This window comes from Choristoneura fumiferana, chromosome 26 (assembly GCF_025370935.1).
Source record: "Choristoneura fumiferana chromosome 26, NRCan_CFum_1, whole genome shotgun sequence".
Lineage (NCBI taxonomy): Eukaryota > Metazoa > Arthropoda > Insecta > Lepidoptera > Tortricidae > Choristoneura > Choristoneura fumiferana.
The window spans coordinates 9,945,710-9,955,808 of NC_133497.1; the positions used below are offsets into that span (position 1 = coordinate 9,945,710).

The 10,099-nt window shown below is 38.7% G+C and overlaps 1 protein-coding gene across 2 annotated transcripts in view; it reads left to right on the forward strand.

Annotated features, from left to right (window-relative positions):
* Positions 1–1,847: 1,847 nt before the first annotated feature.
* LOC141442775 (uncharacterized) overlaps positions 1,848–10,099 on the forward strand; it is a gene marked incomplete at its 5' end in the record, with an annotated part of 11,767 nt that continues 3,515 nt past the window's right edge. The window contains 7 exon segments of one of the 2 annotated variants that reach the window (XM_074107888.1): positions 1,848–2,121; positions 3,940–4,202; positions 6,455–6,547; positions 7,101–7,205; positions 8,478–8,600; positions 9,002–9,124; positions 9,882–10,071. In XM_074107888.1, the coding sequence (XP_073963989.1) occupies positions 1,848–2,121; positions 3,940–4,202; positions 6,455–6,547; positions 7,101–7,205; positions 8,478–8,600; positions 9,002–9,124; positions 9,882–9,959 (1,059 nt within the window). 2 annotated transcript variants of the gene reach the window in all.

The window sequence follows — 10,099 nt, forward strand, 5'->3', positions numbered from 1 at the left end:
CAAAATTGACAGAAGTATGAACTGTTCCAATACTACAAACTTGTATTTTACTATATTATTTATTAAATAGCGACCTTTGTAAATCATAACTGATTATTTCTAGAATAGCGACTCATTCTCTGTACTTTGAATCCAGATTACAAAAAAAATGTGGTTATCTATTCAATTTAAATTCAAATAACATTTGGATTTACAATCAACTAATCTACAAAACACTTTTTTTTTATCTCACATTCATAATTAGTACAGATTTGTTAAGTTAATGTACTTAGAGAACATAACAACCTGCATGCATTTACCACTCATTACCCAACTGCCCGAAGGAGGATTATGATCTATGCGGTGTTGTGTTGTGTGGTGGGTGGAACTGAGTGAGCACCCATGAGACTGCAATGATCACCTGTGTTCTAAGCCTCAACAAAAATAAGAAAAAAGTATGTTCAAATAAAGAGGGAAAGAAAAATGGAGCAAAATAGATGCAATGGGACCCGAGAAATGGGAAAAGAAAAAGCGGAAGACCACAAGGAAGATGGGATGACGATATCAGACAGGTCGCAAGAATATCATGGAATAGAGTGGATATAGAAAGACGAGAATGGAGACGATTGGAGGAGGCCTTTGCCACCTGGCAAACGGACATGCAAAAAATAAGCAAATGAGAAATCCATACTAATATTATAAATGCGAAAATTGGTGTGTTTGAATGTATGTTTGCCCGTCTTTATTTGAGTGGCGGATCAACGTGATTTTAGACAAGAAACTATCTCTATTCTTTGCGCGATAGAATCCGGAATATGGAAATTTGTTGAAGAACTAAAGTCACTGACGTAGCTGGAAAAATATGCAAATTGAAGTGGCAATGGGCAGGCCACATCGCTCGAAGAACAGATAACCGTTGGGGGAGAAAAGTCCTCGCGTGGCGACCACAAACCGGAAGACGAGGCATTGGCAGGCCTCCCACCAGGTTGACTGACGACATTGTGAGAGTTGCGGGAAACCAGTGGATGCAAGTGGCGAGTTGTCGTTCATTGTGCGTTCTAAGGGGGAGGCCTTTGTCCAGCAGTGGACGTGTTCCGGCTGATGATGCTAGTTTATGGGCCAGAGAGAGATATAGGCTACTTTTTATCCTGGAAAAATGCATTGATTCCAGGATTCCACGCGGGCGAAGCCGCGGGCAAAAGCTATTCTATGAATAAAAGAGGACAGAAGTGATGAATTACATTTATACATTCTTGTAGTGTTACATGCTGTCCGATTAAAGGCTTATAATCGGTAATTAGGTTCATTATGGTCCGTGTGCCGTCCATAACATATGTTATTTGAACCAAACATTCTCCTCATGTGCGTAATGTCGCAACATCGACATTGGCAAAATACGTCTTGCTAAAAACAGGAAGAGTGAAAGCCATTAAAAAAAAAAGGCTTATGTAGAACCATAAACTAAGACATCTGTACAACATGCGCGCGGGCTCGAATACTTTCCCGCTCGCACAGTAACCTATCTCGCTCGGCGGCCCGATACACCCGAGCGCCTACGAAGGCTGCATTCGGAACCAATAAAAGGCGCTGCGTGGACGAGAGTGCACTCATTCAGCTAGTGGTCTAGCTTGAGAGGCGGCCTCTGCTATCCTCAAGTAAAACCAACAAATGGGTACGGGGTGAGACGGCCTATGCTGTCCATTCCATAAACTCACAGTTGTATGCCTATACTTTAGCTAGGTTATTTAAGTAAAAGTAAGCCCTAAACCTGTTTTGTAAATTTTCCTGAATAAACTTTCTGAACTGTCTTCCTGGCGCTTCATTCACCCTACACTTATAATAATAATGTTCCAATTATATTTTTTCAGGTGGACATAGACGATGGGCTACCACAACAAATGTGTGCTCGCTGCGTCAACTTCCTAAACACCTCACTAAAATTCAGGAAACAGTGCAAAGATTCCGAAGCCAGACTTTTGCAGTTGAAAAATGAATACGTAACACTGACGAATAGCGCAGATGAAGATGTAGATGATGACTTCGACTTAAAAGAAGAACGGTTAGAAGTTGATGAAGATAGCAAAATAGATGATGTGAATATTAAAAGTGAAGGTGACCATGCAATCCAGGAGAACCAATCTGGTAATTATTTTTATTATTTTTTATGCCATGATATTCAAATTAGTAACTTGAAATTATCTGTATTTCAAGAAAATAAGATTAAAAAGAATAGTAAAAAAAAGTAAACAGTGTGAATTATTTTTAAATTATTCATATTTCATTATTTGTATGTTAATAGTAGCGAAATGAAAATACAAATTTATTTATATATGTATAACTGCTTTATTTTTTTTAAATAAATAGCTTCTGTCCAATAGGACAAAGATTCAGAATGGCGGGTGTACTTACCATTATAAATGTAAAAATACAAAGAACTATAAAACAAAAAGTACTCAAAATTTGCGTAATTTTTTTGGGTGCGTGCGTGTCTGTGTTTGTTACTCCTTCACATTAAAACGGCTAGACCGACTTTGGTGAAATTTCGTATGTAGATAGCTGAACATCTGGAAATCTGGAATAGCACATCTAAAGGCTACTTTTTATCCCGCATTTTCACGAAGTTTTATAATTATATCTTTAAATATCTTCTTTTCTTTTTTCTTTTTTTTTTCTTTAGCGACGACTTGGTTAAGATCGCGGGATCGCGGTGGATGCGGAAAGCACAAGACCGGTCTGAGTGGAGAGCCTTGGGGGAGGCCTATGTCCAGCAGTGGACGTCTTTCGGCTGACATGATGATGATGATCTTTAAATATACCTAACGTTTTATCCATAGAAACTTTCACTCCCCTTTATACCCATTTAAGGGTAGAATTTTGAAAATGATGGAACATTAATGTAATATTGATTGTAATTTAATTATTTCCTATTTTTTTTATTTTTTTATTGTATAATTATTTAAATTCATAACTTAAAAATTTGTATGCTGAAAGGCAAGACATGAAGGACAGGACATCTAATTATTGCACATCTATATATTCAATTTAATAATTGTATATAGGAACTCATGTTTGACAAATAAATTATCTTTATCTTATCTTTATCTTTATCATGTATCCACATATTTTTTGACGAATATTTTCACCAAGTTTATGATGGAGTATTCTAGAATTACCTTTTGGTCAGTCAAAATATTTATTAATTTAAAAGAGGCATTTTTAAATTTACATAAGATAGGGAAATGAGAGTAGACACAGGGAAGTGATTACAAATGATTTTTGGTCCAAAAATAGACTCCACAGTAAAAATGATATTAGTAAATAGAAAAAAAAATATGATAAATAGAAATCTACATAATATGTACTATAATACCATTTTATCTACATGCATATCATAACTTCCCTATTATATGTTCAGAAACGACTATCAAATGGCCTTTATTAAGAAAACTTGGTATCTGCGGGTGCATCTTAATGTTCACATTAAAGTACAGTGCATCTTAATGTTACATTAAAGTATCGGTAATACTTTTTTTAACAATGCATATCTGTACATATTGTAGAAAACTTATGACATGAATGTAGATAATAATTATTATTCAAAGTCAAAGTCAAAGTCAAAATACAGGCCATATCTGAACATATTATAGAAAACTTATGATATGCTTGTAGATAAAGTTATGTATGCGGCTATACATAATTAGCCATTAAAACACTTGTGTGATCTTATTATGAAACTCGCCTTCGGCTCGTTTCATAAAAACCACACTCGTATCGTAATGCCTCTCATTATGCACCAGCCACATAAATAACTATTATCTTACAATTAGAAACCAATATAAACCTTCATTAAATAGTGTCACGCTGAAGCTCACATCGTAACTCACGCCACTCACCTTTTTTGAACCCTGTTATACAACTGTTGCATAAAATACTATTATTATTATTATATTTTCCTTGCAGACTTACCGTCCTACACACCCACAAACGAACGCCCCCGCCGGAAGCGACATGCGACTTTCAAAGCTGAGAAGATAACTCGCATCGCATGCACCCTGTGCCAGAAGGACCTGTCTGTGCGGAGCATCAATGCGCACATGGCCAAATGTCACCCCGGGGCGGACGAGTGGAGGGTTAAGTGTGAGCTCTGTGACACACATGTTATGAAGGATAAAATGAATAGACATATAAAGATGATGCATGGTAATACGGAGTTACACTGTGGGGTGAGTGTTGTTTATAGTCTCTAGGGTTTCTCAAAGTGGGGTACGCGAACCCCTAGGGGTTCGTTATTCGACGGTAGGGGGTTCGCGACAAGGTTTACGAGTTGTGGCTGCAAGAATGGCAAGATGATTAAGATTGGTTTTTGGAGTCTTTTTGTATTTTTTAACTCCAAATTTGTTACTTAGTTGTTTGTTTCAGTTTGTATTTTTGTTGGCAAGACGATCCTTACCTATATTTGTTACCGTTTATTGAAATAAATAACACAACATATACATCTATATTAATAATTTCGTCAAGGGGTACGGTAGACTCGAAAGAAATGCACATCAAATTGAAGAGCGTAAAAAATTAGTCAATCCGAGTCGACAACTTGTAGGCGGAAAATTCGGATTATCGAGTATTTTCAATATAAACTTGAATAAATTACTAAGTATATAATGGCGTTGCGAAGTAAACATGTCAAAGTCATCACATCAAAGTGACGTTAGTGTCACGTCATCACGCGTCACAGGTTTGCATTTCGTTCTCCATTGTGACCTCTTAAGGGCCCCACACACGGTACGATTCGTCGATTTTCATCAGATCGATCGTACAGACGAATCGTACCGTATATGGGGCCCATTAGGTCTAATTTCTTTGATTAAGAGACGGAGACATCATACGTAGTCGGTCCCAAAGTTCTGTCACTGGCACATTATTTTTAAATTTAGAACATGATTTTAAGAAAATTTGATAGAAAATTCCATTTTTGAAACAGTAAGTACAGTGTAAAACAATAAACAGTAATTCGCTGCAATTTCTCATAGCGCCTACAGACTCACGCGAGAAGTCTCGGCGAGAAGTCTTGCCGAGACATTGCGCGAGAACCGAGAAGGCATCTACACTCATTCGGCCTTCTCATTCGCATTCTCGATCGTTATCCGGAATGGACGACAGTGCAGCGGCTTGCATCCATAAAATAGGCTCTGAATGAAAATGTTCTATGAACTTTAATTCTAATGCGTTACTCAAATTTTATAGCACTGAATTACACTTGTAAACACGACAACGTCGACAACACACAATGAAGCCCACGGTCGCACTGAGACCGAACAAGAATGTAATACCGTTCTCGTGTCTCGCCCGAGAAACCCTTTGAAAATACCGACACCGATCGAGAACAGGCGAGCGCGAGAACGAGACGGCGAGAAAGCGATCACATGCCGCATACAGACTCACGCCGAGAACCCCCGAGAACACCCGAGAAGCGTGAATGTGATCGCTTTCTCGCCGTCTCGTTCTCGCGCTCGCCTATTCTTCCGATCAGTGTCGGTATTTCATGCCGCATACAGACTCACGCCGAGAACCCCGAGAACACCCGAGAATCGTGAATGTGATCGCTTTCTCGCCGTCTCGTTCTCGCGCTCGCCTGTTCTCCGATCGGTGTCGGTATTTTCAAAGGGTTTCTCGGGCGAGACACGAGAACGGTATTACATTCTTGTTCGGTCTCAGTGCGACCGTGGACTTCATTGTGTGTTGTCGACGTTGTCGTGTTTACAAGTGTAATTCAGTGCTATAAAATTTGGAGTAACGCATTAGAATTAAAGTTCATAGAACATTTTCATTCAGAGCCTATTTTATGGGATGCAAGCCGCTGCACTGTCGTCCATTCCGGATAACGATCGACAATGCGAATGAGAAGGTCGCATGAGTTTTAGATGCCTTCTCGGTTCTCGCGCAATTTCTCGGCAAGACTTCTCGCCGAGATTTCTCGCGTGAGTCTGTAGGCGGCTAACATTCACGCTTCTCGGGTGTTCTCGGGGTTCTCGGCGTGAGTCTGTATGCGGCACCACGGAGTTGTGATAGTTTTTTTTTGGCGCTGTCCAAAGAGTATAAGTACCTATGTAGAAAAAGAGTGGCAACTCTATGGCCAGATTTGCATGTATGGTAGCGCGTAAGCGCTATCTCGCGGTGTACCTAAAACGAAATTTGACATAACACACACATGCACATATTTTTTGACAACTCCCACTTGGGGACGAATTTAATTTGACATTGTATTTTATTGATTGTTTTTTATCTTTGCTTATTTTTATAATTGATATGTTGAGTGAATGAATAAACAAACAACAAAAAACATGATATCTAATGAATAAATCTATCTATTTATCCAACCAATCACACTAGTCATATCCACATTAAACTTGTAATCTTTATTTCAAATCCGCTCTCTAATAATATATACAAATTATATTAATAAATATGTCTGTTGCAGCATTGCAAGTCTGTTTTCGACGATAAGGAAGTCTTAGTGGAGCACGTGGCCAGCTGTACAGCTAAAAAAAAGAAGAGGAAAATTTCAGAATCGGTACGTCTTCATATATAAACAAGGTGTCTTAAATCGAGTTTAGCTCGACATGTTTCGGGCTATTTCGTAGCCCTTCTTCATAGGAGCAACGCGACAAACCTAGTCCCAAACTAAGCAATGCTTGTACTATGGATACTAGGCAACGGATAAACATACCTATATAGATAAATATATACTTGAATACATATTAAACATCCAAGACCCGAGAACAAACATTTGTGTTATGCATACAAATATCTGCCCCGGCCGGGAATCGAACCCGGGACCTCAAGCTTTGTATTCAGGTTCTCTAACCACTTGGCCATCCGGACGTTACGTTTCAAAACAAGAAATTAGTAAAAGTGTAAATATTATATTTTTTAATTTATATTTTTATTGAAACGGATAATTCTGTGATGAAAATCTTCTTTGTGAGTTTCGTTGAGACGTATTTATTGAAGAGAATTCGCGGCGAGTGCCGGTGATCTGAAAACTCGAGCGAAGCGAGGCTTTCAAATCGACACGACTACATTCCGCACTTGTATCATAAATAACTTATTTGCTTGTACTTCAGGGTCGCGAGCTGACGCAATGCGACGTGTGCCACAAGACTATGCAGCGCGCCAGTCTGCGCAGCCACGTGGCCGTCAAACACAGGGGGCTGGGACCCGTGTGCGAGGTATGTGAGGGGGGGGGGGTCAGTCTATCAGAATAAGGTTTTTTATTGTTTAACATAGGTACATTGCATCGATCTTAAAGCTGAAACATGTGAACCACTATGTTTTGCCAGCAGGCGTACGAATTAAGTTTTTAGGGTTCCGTAGCCAAAATGGCAAAAACGGAACCCTTATAGTTTCGCCATGTCTGTCTGTCTGTCCGTCCATCCGCGGCTTTGCCCAAGGACTATCAATGCTAGAAAAGCTGTAATTTTCCACGAATTTAGATGTAAGCTATGCCGACAAAATAGTACAATTAAAAATTCAAAAACAATTTTTTTTAGAGTACCTCCCATAGACGTAAAGTGGGGGTGATTTTTTTTTCTCATCCAACCTTGTAGTGTGGGTATCGTTGGAAAGGTCTTTTAAAATCAGTAGGGGGTTGCTAAAACGATTTTTCGATTCAAATAAAAGAAATAGAAATAGAAAACGTTTATTCGCATTTCGCAAATTACATAAGTACACAAAATACAAGTGTAAAGTAAATTCAGTGATTTGTTTGCAAAATATTCAACTTTAAAGTGCAAATTTTCATTTAAATCAATCAAAAAATTTGAAAAAAAAATCATATTGGTGGTAAGTATATCAATCTTACATAGAAAACTATAACGGTTAAGTTTTCTTGAGAATTATTAGTAGTTTAAGAGTAAATAGCAGCCTAAGGTATAATATATACCTAAACTTGGAATATTCCGTATAAAATACGAAATCCTTAGAAAAATGTTACTTAATTTTGCGTAATGGCTACGGAACCCTATTTCGGGCGTGTCCGACACGCTCTTGGCCGGTTGTTTTTTTGCATCGAAAGCTGAAACATGTGAACCACTATGTTTTGCCAGTAGGCGTACGAATTAAGTTTTTTTTTAAATATCTATCCATGCATCACTAATCTCTTTCTTTTAATATGGCATGTGGTAGGACCTTGTGCAAGGTCCGCCCGGATTGCTACCACCATCTTGCTCGCTAATCCTGCCGTGAAGCAGCAGTGCTTGCACTGTTGTGTTTCGGCGTGGAGAGTAAGACAGCCGGTGAATTACTGCACGTGAGGTATCCCATTTAGGCCTCTAGGTTGGCAACGCTCTGCAATACCCCTGGTGTTGCAGATGTTTATGGGCGGTGGTGATCTCTTACCATCAGGAGACCCATTTGCTCGTTTGCCATCCAGTCAAATAAAAAAAAAAAAAAAATGGTGCCTTTCTCTCTACACCTGTACCATGTTTTTCGTTTATCTTCAGCACTGTGGGCGCAAATTCGGCAACAGACTGCGTCTGAGCGAGCATTTGAGGGCAAAGCATGGCCACGAGAAGTTCAAGTGCCAGCACTGCGAGTTTACCAGCGCGAGCATAGCGGCTCTCAGGGTGAGGGGACGCCTGTGTTGACTATAATGACTAGGGACCGGATTTAACATAAAAAGATTGAAATATACATTTGTTTCCACATTGCTGTTTAATTAATAAAATAATATTGCTTGTTTATTATTAATTATTTATTCTAACTTGTTCATAAAACTCGATTATACTCTCAACCGGTTTTATCAACCCTTGTCTGCGTCTGCGGCTCGGGTGGATATAAACGTCTCGGGTGAAATGGCGCGTTTTATGCACTCGTTGTATAATCTACTATTGAGTGATTGAAGACACAGTTGTAATACTGTTTTTTTTATAATGATAGAATTTAAAAAAATCCTGATTATTAAAATACTGCTGTCTATGTACTAAGTACACATAAAATGATGATGATGATGATATTTATAATCTAGAACCACGAGCGGCGTCACCGCGGCGAGAAACCGTTTGTGTGTGAGCAGTGCGGCGCTAAGTTCCACGCCGCGTATCTGCTCGCACAGCACAAGCAGTCGCACCGCACAGAGAAACGGGTCAAGGTAATATTATTGATAGAGTACATAGCTTATTAATCAAATTAATCACTCGTGTCCTCTGTTATTTTCAACCGGATCACACTAAAAACCACCTAGCGGCAACTAAATCAAACATTTCACCTTAATTAATCAAATTAATCACTCGTGTCCTCTGTTATTTTCAACCGTATCACACTAAAAACCACCTAGCGACACCTAAATCAAACATTTCACCTTCATTAATGAAATGAATCACTCGTGTCTCTTGATATTTTCCACCTTACCAAACTACAAACCACCTAGCGGCACCCAAATCATACATTTTACTTCAATTAATCAAATTCATCACTCGTGTCTCCTATTATTTACCGTATCACACCTTCCGGCACCCATATTACACATTTCACCTCAATTAATCATATTAATCACTCGTATTCTGTCATTTTACCATATCACTAAAAACTTTGTAAAAATTAGACATGTCACCCCAATATACCTTTGATTAATCAAAATAATCACTCGTGTCCTCTATTATTATTTACCGTATCACACTAAAAACCACCTAGCGGCACCCAAATTAAACATTTCACCCCAATTAATCTATCATCTCCCAGGATAACAGGATCGAAGGATTTTGGGCACAAATTTGTGCCTCTGGGAGAGATAAGATAAGATAATGATTTATTTACCAAAATAGATTACACAGTCATAGAGATATACAATACAATATTCATCGCCATGCTACTTATGAACTAAAGTTTAACTGTGGTTCACACACTAGGTCGAGCCTGTATCGTGTGAGCCCAACAAATTACCAGAGGACAGGTTAATCACATTAATCACCCGTGAAGTTCATTAATCACCCGTGAAGTTCATTAATCACCCGTGAAGTTCATTAATCACCCGTGAAGTTCATTAATCACCCGTGAACTTCATTAATCACCCGTGAAGTTCATTAATCACCCGTGAAGTTCATTAATCACCCGTGAAGTTCATTAA